The sequence below is a fragment of the Vidua chalybeata genome, chromosome 3, assembly GCF_026979565.1.
Source record: "Vidua chalybeata isolate OUT-0048 chromosome 3, bVidCha1 merged haplotype, whole genome shotgun sequence".
Lineage (NCBI taxonomy): Eukaryota > Metazoa > Chordata > Aves > Passeriformes > Viduidae > Vidua > Vidua chalybeata.
Window position 1 is genome coordinate 92,678,722 of NC_071532.1, and position 16,540 is coordinate 92,695,261.

General features: G+C 36.2%; 1 protein-coding gene across 1 annotated transcript in view; it reads right to left on the reverse strand.

Moving 5' to 3' along the window:
- Positions 1–1,765: 1,765 nt before the first annotated feature.
- Positions 1,766–16,540, reverse strand: part of MYOM2 (myomesin 2) — a 71,607-nt gene continuing 56,832 nt past the window's right edge. Inside the window, exons 29-37 of the mRNA XM_053938014.1 lie at positions 13,464–13,577; positions 12,019–12,106; positions 8,837–8,875; positions 8,063–8,168; positions 6,106–6,269; positions 5,758–5,794; positions 5,613–5,635; positions 4,741–4,796; positions 1,766–2,839 (exon numbers count right to left, since the gene is read on the reverse strand). Coding sequence (XP_053793989.1) covers positions 2,513–2,839; positions 4,741–4,796; positions 5,613–5,635; positions 5,758–5,794; positions 6,106–6,269; positions 8,063–8,168; positions 8,837–8,875; positions 12,019–12,106; positions 13,464–13,577 — 954 coding nt within the window. The 3' untranslated portion in view covers positions 1,766–2,512. The remainder of the gene's footprint in view (positions 2,840–4,740; positions 4,797–5,612; positions 5,636–5,757; positions 5,795–6,105; positions 6,270–8,062; positions 8,169–8,836; positions 8,876–12,018; positions 12,107–13,463; positions 13,578–16,540) is intronic.

Genomic DNA, 16,540 nt, shown 5'->3' on the forward strand with positions numbered 1-16,540 from the left:
TTGTGTCCTAAAGTCTCCTAACTTAGCTGCTTCATGCTAATACCATGTTCTTCAGTCATTTAACATCTTGGACACTTTCATTCAATGACCAGATGCAGAATGTGGGTACCTAACCACAGTTTTCACCCCGAAAAAAAGTATTTTTTATCACCATTCAGTATAATTCCTGGATGTTTATACTGTACTTAAATACAAACTCACTGTTCATTTGCTCTGGGTACAAAAATATTTCAAAACCATTTTTATTTAAAATCAAATCATCTTTTAATAAAGTGTGATCAAAGGCTATTTCCTTTCCAGAACTGGCCTGTTGTTTTGTATCGTGACTACTTACAGATATCAATGAGATGCAAAGGAGGTTTGCAGTCTTTGGAGAATTTGAAACTACAGTGAATCCATCCTTATCATTACTTGTTCAAACCATCCATTTCCTAACTAGTTTACACTGTCATACCCTCAATTCCTCCTTGACTACTGAAAATTGGGAACAAATTCAAGAAAGGGAGAGAACCTCTCAAATCCAGCATTTAATAAGTTCATGTGAGAGGTAGGATGCCTAGGTCTAGTCTCTTTCTCAGTCTCTTTACCCAGACAGGTAAAGTCAAAAAAAACCAAAAAAAAAACCAAAAAAAACCAAACCAACCCCCCCCCAAAAAAAAAAAAAAAGCAAATAAACCACAAAAAAACCATAAATAGAAGCAGCACTTCCAAATACAAACCAAACTCAGCATTAATGCACAACCCTTGGTATTCAGAAATACTGGTTCAAATATCCATGGATGGGAAAGAGGAGGGAGGGGATTGCTGCTTTTCTGTCTCCAGATGTGTGCTCCAACCTACTGCATCTGACAGATTGTAAGTTGGTTTCTCATTTCATCTGCTTTTCATCTTTCTTGAAAACAAAAAACATTGTGGTTCAAGTGAATTGGGTTCCAGACAGAACAATGAAAGGTCTATTTCACTGAAATGCAATTTGAAAAAAAGAAAAAATAAAACCCTGAAATTAAATTTGTTCCAAAACTGTCCATTTTCCTGGGGTTTTTTTTCGGTTTGTCTGCTATGGGCGGGCAGGGGAGGGGGAAGAGAAGTCAGAACAATTTTTCTATATTTCCCACACTTAAGCTCAGAAACTGAAACTCAGCATGAAAGACTCAGCATCAGCTTTCAGCAGTGACCTCAAACACAAATTTCTAGTCTGAATACTTGAGCCAAACTCTTTCATCCAGTTTCTTCAGTAAAGACTTTGCAGTGCCATTTCTTCATGGCACTGCATTCTTCACCCCTCCTCCAAGTTCCCATCTCCCACAATGCTCCCTTTTCATCTCATTTATCCTCGAGACTGGAAGAAGTCATAAGAGAGGAGGGCTGCCTTCAATGTGTATCACAAGTCTTACTTACCATTAGAACTCTTTGCTGGAAGCTGCATAAGAAGGAGCAAAATTTCTTCTAGGTAGTTAGGTGGATTTTTATTGAACAGGGAACCTGATCCAAAAAGGCCATCACTGCAAACACTCAATTATATATTGTATGAGAGATATGTGAGCAACTGATGCCCATCCTATTTGAATGTTTCACAATAAGAATGTATTGAAAATTTTGTCTAGAAGAACATCACCCATGGAAGAGTCCCCTTGTTCTTTTCACTGAGGAGAATCAAAGACATAATTATCTTAAGTGACTGAATTGTATACATATCTTCTGGTGCCAGTTTAAGCTTGACCTGTATTGTAAAAAGTAAAATTAATGTTGCAAGTGCCATCCAGTGTCTGTGATTAACCATAATTTGCATTCTTTATTGAAAGTCGATAGTCTGCATGCTATCAGCTGTGAAATTGTGCAATAAGCAATAATTAATGAAGAAGAGTAAATAGAACTAGTTAGGCGTGATTGGAGTAGTGAGTAGCGAAGGTGACTTTTAAAGTTTTATTAGCACAAAGCAGGAAAAACAAAATACAGCCACGTGACTTATGGTTCAGTGAATAAAGAGTGGAGGTTTGTAAAAGTCTACTAAAGTCACACTATTGATAGAACAAGAGTATCACTACTAAAGCAAGATTATTCACTAAATGTACAGGACCAAGGGCTTGAAAGCCGAAAGGACCATCTTTGAATATCTATCTGACTGCAGTTCACTACCTTTACTGATGGGACATTTGTTCTCAGAGGCTTGTTGGATTGCTTGGAGTTTGGGGTTTTTTTTGCAGAGGATTGACAAGTGTGAAAATGAAAGTTTACTGTAAGTTTGTAGGTTTTTGAAACTTGCCATTTCATATGGGAACCCCTGGCAGGAATTTGTCTTTTCACTGTTTGCAAGTCTATTATATGCATTCAAAATGAGATTGTTGCAGATGTGTACAGCACCACAGCACAGCTACCTCCCTAAGCAAACTTAAAAACTTAGTTTCCCTTTGGATATTACAAATTAATTTTGTGTGGCAATAGCTCAAACACAGATTATATATTCTATTATGTTTGTCAAACATAGGGTGAAGCTTCACTTGTTACAGAATCTTCATTTGCCCTCAGGTTTGAGGACTTCTTCTGATGGTGGTATTGGCTTGGGTTTAGCAAGTTGACCAGGCTTAATTTCAGGCATTTTTTCACCATGTCTGTACACACTTACAGTGACATCCACTGTTTCCCCACCATACTTGTTCTTGACATGGATGCTGTATTTGCCTGAATCTTCTGAAGTCACCCCCTTGATGGTTAAACTGGCATATTTCCCTTGTTCCAGCGAAAACGCATAGTGCTCATCAATTTCAAAGGCCTTGTCATTCTTGAACCAAACCACTTCAGGGTCAGGATTTCCAAATACAGTACAGGTCAGATTCAGTGTCTGAGGGAGATAAACAGAAGTAATTTTGAGATCAATAGGATTTGTTTAACCTCTGTATTGTTTTTAGGCATTTTTTATTCTTAGCTAATTAAACTAAGACATGGTATCATGTTCTTGAAGACTAAAAAGTAGAGTCCCTAATATTTCTTTTTCCCTTCAGACTTTCCGCCATCTCACCAGTAACTGTGATACAGTAACAGCCTCAGGGTTTCAGTGTCTGAAGATGGTAAGTTGGACTGTCATTGCAGTCCTGCCTGCAGGAGACTCCTGACAAACCATTAGTCTGACATGAGGTTCAGGCAATGATAGTTTTAAAAACATCCTTGAAGCTTCCCTGTACACAGTAGGGAGGAGAACTGAGCAAATCTTTTCTGACCAAGGCCTCCTGAGGTTATTGCTTGAGATGATTAAAAAAAAAAAAACTTAAAATAGAATACATAACATGAATCACTGGACTTTGATTCCAGGTGTGGCTGACTGAAAAAGTGGAAATATTTTATGGAGAATAAATAATACATAAATACTGGTAAAGTGCTCTCAAAATCATAGAATGGTTTGGGTTAAAAGGGACCCTAAAGATTATCTTCTTGCCATCCCTCTGCCATGGGGAGGGACATCTTCCACAGGCAGGGACACCTTCCACTAGACTAGGTTGCTCACAGTCCTGTCCAACCTGGCCATGTGTTACATGCATGTGAAGCACATTCAGAAAATAGCTGATATTATGTAATGGACCATCCTGGCAGCTTAGCATTTCTCAATGGCTGAACTGAGATTTAAGGAGCTTGTAAAATTTTCATGAGCATTCTTCCAAATTTTTTATAGATGTACTGTTGAACCCCATTTTGACCACCCTCTAAGAGTGTGTGTGTAAACTTCATGTATTTAGGTACAGTGATCACAGAAAAAAATGAAAGAAGCATCTGAAAAGTTGCATTGCTTAGTCCGTATTTTGTTTACCTTTGCTGAAAACTCACTCTGCACAAAATTTGGCCCTAGATAAAATCACCTTAAGAATTTATCATATGCAGCATTGTGTTAGGAAAGAAAATAAAAAAGAAAACAGGAAAAAAATAAAACAAAGAAAAACCCTACTGTCAACAACCCTAAACTGACAATTTCTACCAGAATTCTTCATTATATTCCCTCCACATTCCCCTTCAGGTTTCACCAAATCCTGATCCAGAGGGAGCTGAGAAAGTCCATCTGCGTTCACACATGCACATTTTTGAGGAAAGTTTTTCTTGATTGATGATGACTGAATAGGTGTGATATAACTCAGAGTAAAAATAAAACAGGAAGAAATTTTTTGGTGATCAAAAGCAGCATGTGTTCAAAAATACAAGTGGTCTTGCACAATTAATGCATCCAAAGTCAGAATGCTGAAGGAAGATTTATATACTATGGGTGCAATCTAGTGGCAAGCTGAGTCTGTGGGTATTCCTGAAGTGATATTGTGTAGGAGGCAAAGTTAACTAATAGCATATAGGAACTAGACTTACTATAAAATATATAAAGGAATGCTGATGCAAACACAAAAATAAAATTTTGGGAAAATAACTTGTGTGTATTAGTGTGAGTTTTATTCTTTCTGTCCTTTTTGTAACATAGGCAACATTTAATTACTATTGCTTTCAAAAGTGATGTCATTTAAGAAAAATTAATAATTAAATTATAATAATTAATCAAGTCTTAGTAAGTTAATATTAAAAACTTAGCAGATATATTCCACAGTCATTTTAGATAATTTGGGTCTGTTCTACTTATGAAATTATAGATGTGAACTAAAAATAAAATTATTCTTCTTCTCCTTTCAGTTTCTATGAAACCATTTGCATTCCCTCACCCTTTGACATCAAAGCAAACCTCTCACTGCTCAGCAAGACAAAAGCTGTCCTTACCTTCCCATCCATTATAGTAACGACATCAGGCAAACCACCAATGACTTTACCACGATCTAGGAGTTAAAGAAAAATATGGTGACCATATGAAGTATGAAGTTCAGACCTCAAAATTACTAATTTCTTAATGATTTTGGAGTCATGACTCACAGCTTTTTTTTTTTTTTTGCCTTTAAAAAAACCCACAATTTTTGTGATATTTTGGGAGGTGTTTAATGTGTTGCATAATCCCTTTAGATTTTTTTGACTGAGATTGTGCCACAGCATTCTAAATTGATACAAATAACAACTGCTGAGCTTGACAGTTTATGTTTTGGGCCCAGAGCAAAGTAAGGACGGTGCTTTTAGCAACTTGGTGGTATCCAAAATCTAAAGAAAAATTTGTTCTGCCGTGGACTTTGTGGGCAGAAACATCATGTCATCACCAGGGAATTTATATCATTGCCAGTCCTCATACAGTCCCTAACTGTAACGAGCTTCCCCACAGTCTGGGTCTCAGCACGCAGTGCAGAACAGGCAGCAGCTGGCAATTTTTTACTTAATAGATAGATCCGAATATTTGGTATTCTCAGCAGCTTTCAGAGTCAACACCTCTTTGTATGACACACAATTCACACCTCACCAAATCTCTGCAGACACAAGAAGATACAGTGGAGGCTTGCAAAATATGTGAAGTGTTTAGTGTGTTTCCATTGCAATTAAAGACAACTGAATCCACAAATTACTATTGTTATTGCAACATTTTGTGCTAACAGAGGATTTCTGTAGCCACAGAATTCAGTAAGTTATGGCACTATATCATGATGAATGCTTTAAAAAGAACACTAGATCACATTGTAAAACACCTATGATAAAATGTAAAATAAACTTACTCTTCTCAGCAAAAGCAGCTGCCCTAAAGTTGTTGAGAAAGAAAGAGAAACATATAATGTTATTGATGAAATTAATAATAAAATATATTTTGACACTGCTGACACTGTTGTTATGGCATTAAAATACAAAAGATGCAGCACTTACTTGAGTCGCTGGTACTCTTCATATGCCTCATCAAAAGCTGTAACAAAACAATTGAGAGGGTTATTTTCCATGAACATGACTTGCACTGGGGCTCAATAAACATTTAAACACATAGCCATGTTTAAAGCTCTTTTAAAACTTGTACAGAGTCACACAGTAGCACAATGAGAAACCATGCAGCTGGTGCTGAAAACAGATACAAGACTAAAAAGATAATAACAGTTATAAAACTTACTTATCACTGGTTCTGATCAAAGACTATCTGTTTTTACTGTAATTCCTCTATTTCCAATAAAATCTGCATAATCTATGAAAAGGCACATTACAAATCTGATCTTATAAGTATACCTTGCCCAGAGAGATCAAGCGTGCGTTTGTAGGATTCCTTGCCACCAAAGATTTCAAATGTGTAGTTCCCCTTATCCTTTTCAGTGGGTTCACTTATCTGCAACCAGGCAACATCTTCTCCACCTCCAATCTTCATCTTTTCACCAGAAGAAATCTTAGATTCCCTGGGAAAAAAAAAATATTCATAGAGATGAGTTTGAACATTCTTTTCCTGTATGTTGTCCAGAGGAAATCATCTATAAAAGTCACAAATGATAACATAGTATTCCTAAGCTATAGATAGATTGCAACTAATGGGCTCATTTTTCCGGAATACTCTTTGCTTCCAGGAGGGAATATGAAACACTTTGAAAATATTAACTTGAGTTTTTATTTCTAAGATTCATTTGTTCACCCTTTTCTCATTCTCCTTCCCTCCTCACACAGAGCTATGCTTACATCTTTATGCACATGCATGATTCTGTGTGAAAATGCTTAGGGTTCTATGCACTTCATGCACAGTAAAATATAATACATAGGGGTTGTAAATTATAGGCAAATCACTTTTTTTGATGAAGGAAAGATATCTTTTGCATTTCATTAACTTCAAAAATCAATTAACGAAAAGTTACTCTTGCATCAAGTTAAAGTACATTTTTGTTTAAAAAAAAAAAAAAAACAAGGAAAATGTCTTAACTGTAGATAAGTAATAAAAACTCTTTAAAATGACATTAGCTTGACTTATCATCACTCCTAGTTAAGAATAAAAGAAATGCTCTGCAGATTCAGATCAGGTGGTCTTCTGGTCCACAAGTCTGTCCCGAACAGAGAAAATAGAAGAAGCTATTTAATGAGAGCATATAAACCAGACCATTTTCAGTGCCTCAAAGAGGGCACTGAAGAGAGAAAGCTTTCTTCTTTCGCTCATTAACTACAGAAATACTTCTTTCCGTTCTTCATCCCCAAGCATCTTTAGATGGATTTTTTTAGAAATTAAGTCAGTTTTAGCTTTTTCTTGATCACTCATTTTATTTGACTAGACAGAGCTGATTTGACTTCATAGCTAGAATTATTTTGATGGTGAAAAAGTATTTTTACCATTTTCCTTTCTTTAAGACAGCTTCATTGAGTTCAGCCTACCAAATTAGATTTCTGGATAGAAATGGCTGTATATTAGAAAATATTGCATATAATGTTTCCCACTGTGCCCTGAATAGATGATGAATACTAGGTCTAGAACTTGTATTTTATTTCATGCTATGCAAGACAGTGGATAATTAAATGCTAGCTAGAAATTTACATGGTGGGGAAAAAAATAAAAACATGGGTTGTGTAGCATTTCAATTTTTCCAGGAAAAAAAAAATTGCTATAACTCCATTTAAAGGAGATGGGAAGCTGGGAGAGGTTGGTCAGTTAGTTGGTTGGTTTTGGTCTTTCTTTTAACAGCTCTGATTATTGTCCTTGTATTCATATAGGAATTGAAATTTTATTCATTCAGAATCTCTGTTCTATGATCTTCAAGGCAATCAAAGTGTAAGACATTATAAAATCTGAAATATTCAGGGGGTTCTATATGTAAATGTAAATATAAATATAAATATGCATACTGATATTCCCATATTATCCATGTAGCATTCTTTACTTTTATACTTCTATGAATTGGATGGTAGAATAGACTGTCACTTTTAAAACTCAAGCAGATACAATAGAAGACAAACAGTCTTGTGTTGAATAAGATAACACAATACAGTAGATTCCTTTTTTCTGTCTGTTACAGCCCTCCTGAGTGTGTTGTATGAGCCTTCTAATATTTCTTTTACCTTATGTACTTTCTATGTTAAAAGAGAATATATTGTTCTGGAAAGAGAAATTCATTAATGTGTTCCAATTTTTAAATGAATGCCACGGAATAGTAAATATTAAATTGTAAAGACAGCATTTTTTCTCAAGTAAAACTGAAACAATATTCTCATCTACCTGTGGCACCAGCTGACTTTCATTTCTTCATTGTAGTATTTCAAAAAACACTGGAGCCTTATTCCTTCTTCAGTGCAAAGAATCTTCAGGGGAGAGGCTGACTTACCTAGATTAAATAGAGCACATGTGGATCAAATAGGAGAGATAGTGGAATGAACAGGAAATGGAGCAGTGGATTATTTGTACTGTCTGGACAAAAGAAAATTCAAGACCTGGGTCATGATTCTCAAGTATCACAGAGACAATTGTCATAGCTCTCAGGGAACATTTGCTGATTTATATCAGGCGAAAGTTCAGTATAAGTTTGTGACATTATTGTCATATACAAGCATCATGACTGGCAAGATCCATTGTGAAATAATAATCTAATCATATAATTGCCATTAAAGAGTTGTATAATGATTCTATTTGCATAAAAATTTTATTCTTTTGCAAACCCTCTTCTTTAAATGGAAAGAACAGCTTCTCACTGGGAACAGAACCTCCTTCTCTCTATATCAACATTCATTTACTAATGGCAAGTAGGAAGAAAATTATTGCTGCAATAATTTCACAGAAACTAAACCAAACAAGCCAGGTGGAATAATACTTTGTTCCCTTTTAATAGTGACAATTAGCAAGGTCAACTGCCTGTTCAGAAAATTAATAATGTCCATAATAACATAACATTGAGACTCTCAGAGATTTCCCACTTAAAATAAAAGTTTTATGTCTCAGCCTCTTGTGACTTCAAAATAAAAAATGACATGAAAATTCAAGACAGCATTTACTTACCACTCATTCCACTCAATGCCAGAATTATATCATCATAAACTGCACAGAGAAAGGAAAGAAAAAAAAGGAAGACAATGTACCATCAAAATTCAATCAGAATATAGCTTTTTTATGTTCACTTTAATTAAAGCAATATGGGAAATCTTCATATCCTTAAGCAAAGAAAACCATTAAAATTGCAACAGGTGTACAAGACAAATTGGAAACTGTCTGTGTACAGCATATGAATTCTGTGCTATGTCACTCAATATCTCAGCCTTTTGTGGAGTCAGCTGTCTGGTGCCAAATCTTTGTCTCTCTCCCTTAGGCTAGCAGAAAGAAATAAAGTCATTAAAACTGAATAGTTCACATTCAAAGGAGAGTGCAGGTGAAAAAGAAATTATCTCATTCTTGGTGAAAACAGTTTCACCTTCTAGCTGTAGGGTGGCATTTGACAGAAGTGAAGTCCTTTAACAGCAAGTGAAATAAAGCAGGTATCATATCAAGCTTTTGAAATATCACAGAGCTGATGGGTTTGTAGCAGGAGAGAACCCCAGAGACAAGGGCACAAGAGTGAGGGACCCTTTCATAGCAGAAGAATCATATTCAGTGACACCGTGTAAGATAAAAAGAAAAACAACCACCATAGTCTAAAGAATGCATAGTCAAGTCTGAAGGATGCTTATTCAACATTGATTAATTTTCATGAAAACGGAAGACAGAGAAATGCATGAAGTTCAGAAAATACTACTTATAAATTTGTTCTGTATTGATCTATTTATGCACATTTTTGTCTCAGCTAAAAATATTATGATACAGTTCCATAATTCTTTGCAATCTCCAGTATGCTTCTACTCATACCTTGACATAAAGACATTAATTGCTTATTATATCTATATCTTACATTACAGATGTCTGAGAAGGTAGGGTTGTGTTAACCATACTGTCCAAATGAGGCTGTTCAGGGTTTTATTTGTTTGTTTGTTTGGGTTTTTTTTTGTTTTGTTTTGTTTTTTGGGGTTTTTTGTATGTTTTTTTTTTTTTTTTCTGAGAGAATAATGGGCAGAATTTATGCAAAAGAAAAATGTCCGGGAGACTAGCAATTGATAATACAGCCTTCTGCAATAAACCACAGCTTAAGAATTCAGCCTGGTACTCTTCCTCTTGTTACAGATACTTCCTCCATCTGCTGAAAAGGAATGTTAAGATTTTTGTTAAACTGAATTAATTTTTTAACATGTCTTTCTCCATCTACTGGCAAAAAATATTCATTATTTGGGACAAATGTCTACATGCAGTTGAGATGAATCTAGATTCACTTTGGCCTGTTTGGTGTGATCTAAGCAAATATTTCCAGGGAAGCACTCTTCACCAAAGTTAAGTAAAATTCACTCATGTTGGCAACAGATCAGTGTTTGTTGTGCATTAAGATTGCAGAATATTCTGAGTTGGAAAGGACCTACAAGAATCATGAAGCCCAAGTCTTAAGTGAATAGCCCATACAAGGATCAAACCCAGCACCTTGGCACTGTTAGCACTATGCTTTAACCAACTGAGCTCATCTCAGGGTCAAAGTAAACAAACATTTTTTACATGAAAAATATTAAATGTAAATAGAATTGCTGTATCTCATTGTGATGTCTGATATAATATAAAACCTTTTCTAAATGTCTATCATATGTCTATTTTAGTTTATATTCTCTTATTTGCATTTGACTTCATTTGAATGTCAGTGGATACTGAGCTTGAAGTAACCTGCCCCACAGAACATGCAGTCTTCCCTGCTCCTGCTAGACTTCTCTTTTTATCCTTTATGTTTCAAGGCTAACTCCACCATTTAGGAGAGCCATTGTTTGGTATAATAGTGCAGTTTTCATGGGTTTGCTGGTTGACATTTTCAAAGCCTCCTGGAGCCACAGAATTAGATACTGTGAATTCTCTAAACAGGCATTTCACTGTACATTTCAAGCACAACACTGTTTGCCATACCTGAAGTATAGTCAGTGGAAGCCCTGACCATATGAGGGAAACCTACAGAACCTTTTACTTACTCCAGTGGTCAGGATACACATACACAAATCCACAGACTAAGGGAATGATATCTGTGTATATATCAAAGGACAGGAAGGGAGGAGGTAATTAATGAGAATGCATTGCAAAGTGTGGGACCTGAGCATGACATAAATGGTATGGAATAAGGGACAGAAATTGTACTGGTTTTGGCTGGAATAGAGTTAATTTTCTTCATAGCAGCTTTACTATGCTGTGTTTTGGATTTGTGACTAAACCAGTGTTGGTAACACAGGGAGGTTTTATCTATTCCTGAGCAGTGCTTGTACAATGTGAAAATCTTTTTCTTCTCCTCAGACTGCCTCACCAAGAGGAGGCTGGGGACGCACAAGAAGTTGGGAGGTGACACAGCCAAGACAATTGACCCCAACTGACCCAAAAGACATTTAACACCATGTGATATCATACCCAGTATATAAAGCTCAAGGAAGAAGGAGGAAGTGAGGAGCACTTTGAAGTGATGGTATTTGTCACTATTTGAAGTGATGGTGTTTGTCTTCCCAAGTCAGTGTTACATGTGATGAAACCCAGCTTTACTAGAGATGGCTGAACACCTACCTGCCCATGCGAAACAGTGAATTAATTCTTTGTTTTGCTTTGCTTGTATACACAGCTTTTGCTCTACCTATTAAATCATCTTTAGCTCAACCCAGGATTTTTTCACTTTTCCCCTTCCAATTTTCTCCCCCATCTCACTGAACGAGAGTGAGCAAGTGGCTGTGTGGGGCTGAGATGCCAGCTGATGCTAACCCACAGAACAGTTTTATGATTTAGAATCAAAAGCACTCTTGGTCCCCACTGAGAGTCCCACATGAACATAGCACTTTGTTGCTTTAGGTTTTTTTGTAGATATTAAAGCTTAACAAACCTGAGAGAGAGTGTTCTATAAAATGGAGTGTCTATCTGGTTAGAAACATATTTCATCTCCTGCCTGTCAAAATGCTAGAGATTAATCACAACAATGTGCAGTGTCACCCCTCCTAAAGTGCTGATCTGCAGTTCAGCAGATAAGAGAAATTAAATTCAAAGAATGCTAAAAATATATGCAAATTTGCCATTTGCAACGATATATCTTTAACACCTCTGGAGAACATGTGGAGATCATTATTCCACCACAGTAGATTGAATGTTACCTTTTCCTGATAATTCAAGAGAAGATACATCATGACCTCTATCATCTGATAGTGTTGCCTTATAAACTCCTTCATCTTTGCGAGACAGCTGCAAGGAAAACACAAGATGTTTACTGACAAACTTGATAGTACTACATAGTACTAGATTTGCTCAACTTCTGCACAATTTTCTAAATAAAACAACATACATTGTACTGTCTTCTGGATAAATAACCTTACCAGAGAGGAGATGGACACTATGAATGGCTGGTTCATGCTTTTTTTATGGAGATACATTTAGTTCTTAAGCCTAAAACCTATTCTGATTTCAGTTCAATTTCCTCTAGAAACCATGAGGTTTTTTTTTTTTCTTGTTCCAAAAAGACAGGATTGATCTTGGTCAGTAGAAATTACAAGCACTGGAGTAAGATGTAACAAGGCATAACTGCAACCGACACAAACTTTAGAAATCTAATTTTTCTTCAACAAAAATGATTATTTTTTGAATTATGTAAATCATAACAGCAAATCTATATCCTGTAACATCAGCTCCTTCATGCTGCTTGCATTCAAGCAGCAACTGTAGTCAAATTATATCTATTCTAAATAAATAATTAATTCATTACCCTTGGAGAGTTTATATTCTGAAATCTATCACAGTGATATTGCATTAAAGGCAGTAGGGATTTTTGGGTTTTGTGGGTTTGTTTTCATTTCTTTTAAAACCTGAAGGAAAATATACAAAAATTTATATATAGATTGGAGATGACTTAATGTTTAGACTTATACAAATCCAGAAGCACATAAACCATAGCAGAAATATAATAAAATTTAATTACTAGTAACAAGAGCAATCCAAGACAAGCAGAAACCACCCTCCCCAAAAAAAGTCTACTCCAGAAAAATGAAGCTGGTAAGTCAGTATCCTCTTTCAAGGGAAATGAAGGAAGGAAATTAGAAGAATATGAAGCCAATAAATAAACAATTTAGATGTAATGCACATTACTGAAAGCATAAAATCTCATTCTGGGAGATTTTGTCACTTCACAAAGGCAGCAACTTTGTAAGTTAAGGTTTCAGATAGAAGTTGGGTTATCCTGTTTGCATAAAGATAAATCTTAAGAAGCCATAAACTTCAAACTTATTCATTTTAGGCAATAAAACTGAAACACTGTTAAAAAATAGGTGATTGAACAAGTTGAAAAATTAAGGAGTAATAATAAAGAATGAGATACAGGTCACCCAAGGACTCTGAAGCAACTTAAGCATGAACGCTGAGCTGATTAAAAAACCAAATACTTTTTGCTAGCAATAGTTATTCACCAGCTAATTGAAGAGCAGAAAATATGTTTTTTCTTACAACTGTTCACAAAAATCAGGTAGCTGGCTTGCTGCTTTGTCTGGCAAATCTATAGTCTGTCAAGCAGAAGCTGTCATTTGTAACCGGCAGGCGATACAGTCAGTACCTTGGGAATACTGAGGTGACATTCTCCTTTCTGCAGATCAGGCAGCTCCTCAACATCAACCCCAGAACCATCCTTATACCACTTAAAATCAGTCTCCTTCTTTGTGTTTGCAACCTGTACAACGGAAAAGGCACATAAGCCTGGCTATGTCCGGAGGAAATGTATTGCACTGTGAGAAGTCACACAGGTACTTTCAACATATGAAACCATTTTTTTATAACACATGTTAAATAAAGCTAAGTGAAAAACCAATTTCAACCAAGTCCTGCTAAGCAAATCTTAGTCCTACAGTGTTTTTGTAGCACAGTATACAGGTTACAACTTCAGAGCCCTGTAAAATCCTTAAAGAAAATCCTGGCAATCTCTTCCCTTAAATCATTTTGCACCCTTGCTCTGTGCTTTTAGAGTGTCTAGAGATAGCTGTGGAAGAAGTATCTTTCAAATTAGAGCTTCTGAACTCTCCTTTATCTTTTTGTGTTTGCCCTGTGACTCCAGAGAGTTGTAACACAGAACTTAGGCCCTATCTTAGTCTTTGGCCAATTTGGAGATTTATCGCAGCTACCTAAGCAATGTCTCTCCCATGGATAAGCTGCAGCAAGCAACTGAAATCACTATTCTGAAAGCATCCGAGACTTCAAAATTGTGAGCCACACCAAAAATCCTTTTTTATTTTACCTTCTATATTGAGTCCTATGGGACATACAAAGACCTGAGGAATCCTACAAATTGCAGTCTCTTCCAACAAAAAAGGCGCTCAATACCATAGTGCATATGCTGTTTGAAAGCAAGAATTTTGCTGTAGTAGCAGCAATTCATTGAAACAACACCTAAATAGACTACAGCTGTACCTGAAGTACTGTTCTAATTTTGATATAAAAACTGTATATTGGTTACACTTGAAGTATTGCTGGATAAATTACCTCCACCTGTGAATTCAAAGAAGCTAAAAGTGCAGCTCTTTTTAGAAACCCCTTATTTTTTTATCCTCACTTTCATAAACACTATGGTTTATTTGACATCACTATCTCCATACCCTTCTAAAAGTCATAAAAGTGCAATGGTATTTTGATGTGTAGCCTGAATTCTCAGTCCTTGTGGCTTTGGTAGGAAGACAGAGCTGGCAAGATATTTCTCAGTCCCTAGGCAGTTGCTTTAAAAAGGCTCCTTAAGGAAAAGGCAAAAAATGGAGCAAATGGCTAGAGGGCAGCCAGGAACTTAATACAGATCTGCAATAATTTTCAAGTGGCTTGCTTGGAGGAAAAAACATGCACCAATTTCTAACCCTTTTACATTAGAGAAGTCATTCCATAGATGAACAGCTCTATGAAAGCTCTCCATAGAGGTGACAAATAAGAGGGTCTTCTATACTGATTCCTAGACATCTCTATCAAACATGCTCAAATTAATCACATCTATTCTTGCTTAATAACCAGCATGGTTGCTATGGATCTCTGACAGTATTTGAGATCACCACCTGGCCCAAAGCAATGACTTGCTGAAGAAAAGTGAGCAACATTTTACATTTACCAGTAACTACAAAGTGGCTGTTCCTGTAGTCCTATGACATGAGTGGCAATTTTATTTGAACAAAGCCTGAAGGAACAAGACTTTAATGCTTTTCAACAATTTTTCATCAAAGACTGTTAGCACTCAATCTGACAATAAATAGACTGAGTTTCAGACACATGCAATTTGCAGTGCTGAAGTTATTTCATGTTGGCATTTACTATGAAATGTTACATTTTTCACTGTTTAGCCACACACCAAAAATCTTGCTTTTAACAGACACAGTACAAATAAGGGCCAAAGCTGTGCAAGAGCAAGTAGCTTCTGAGTGTTCTGAAATTTAGAATTACTGGAAGCAAAATGACAGTAGTTGCTAGCATATGAAGAAAAATAAAGATAAAACAAAAAGCAAAAAGCAAACATCATCAAATTTTCATTCAAATGGACAACCATGTTCCACTGACATTGAGGGGCTACAATACCAAGAACATGGTCATCAGTCCCAGCTAATTCATAATTAAATATTAAGTCAATCAAAACTCAGTCAGGTCCAATCATGTAGAAAATAAGGGATATGTGAGGTAATATTTTATATACTCTTTTATAACACAATCCATATTTCCACATAATTTCTGATATGGGCCTGGATCATACAGTCCGTCCTTTGCCCTACACAAGCTTCCACTTGATGTGATTTCCTAGTTTCCCTGTGCCATGCAATGGCCTTTAAAAAAGTCAAGGTAAAGTACCCTCTCTTACAGATACTTCCTTCACATTATCCCAGGCTCTTAAAAGAGGCAAAAACTCCCTTGACAATTTTTTTTTGCAGAGGTGCAGTAAACAGAGCCTGGAAGAGACCTGGGTCAAGTATTATGATATGGCCTTAGATGGCAGGGATTATTCCTTGATTGCTTTTATTACCACAGAAATAGCACGAAGTGGCCACACTTCTAACTTGTTTGTCAGGTATGTGGAGTTTGAAGGACAAACCCAGGCTTTGTTTTTCAAACTCTTTCTATGTATAAATACAAGTTAAACAGACATAAACAACAGTTCCATGTGAACCTAACGGCCAGTCACATACTAACAGTAACAAACATTATAAGGTCAATAGCATAGTAAAAATGATGAGTGTGCAAGCAGCCCACATCCTAGATTTCATTTACATAAAGTGTTCTGACCTTGTGAACAAAAAACACACTGGTGAAAAGCAAATAATCAGATGCTCAGCCTTTCACAGCTTCAGTGCTATAAACAGGCTTTACAGTCAATGAAAGAAGGATAATTTCAGATTAATTTGTAGAGAATTAACAGTAGCATAACTGGTTCAGTGACATTTAATTCCCCATGTGAATGAAAGGATAAGCAGGGTTCCTGCCTGAGGCACATGCATGTGGAGATTATAAAGTATTCCAGCAAAGGTACTGTGTTAACTAATGTTGAGCCCTAAACTGTGAGCACATGGAATGGCAGCTTCAGCACCAGGTCAGGTCTGCTAGGAATAATTTGAGGTTAAAGGTGTCCTCGTTAATGAGCAGAAAAAAAAATCCCACAAATGTGCATGTAAATTG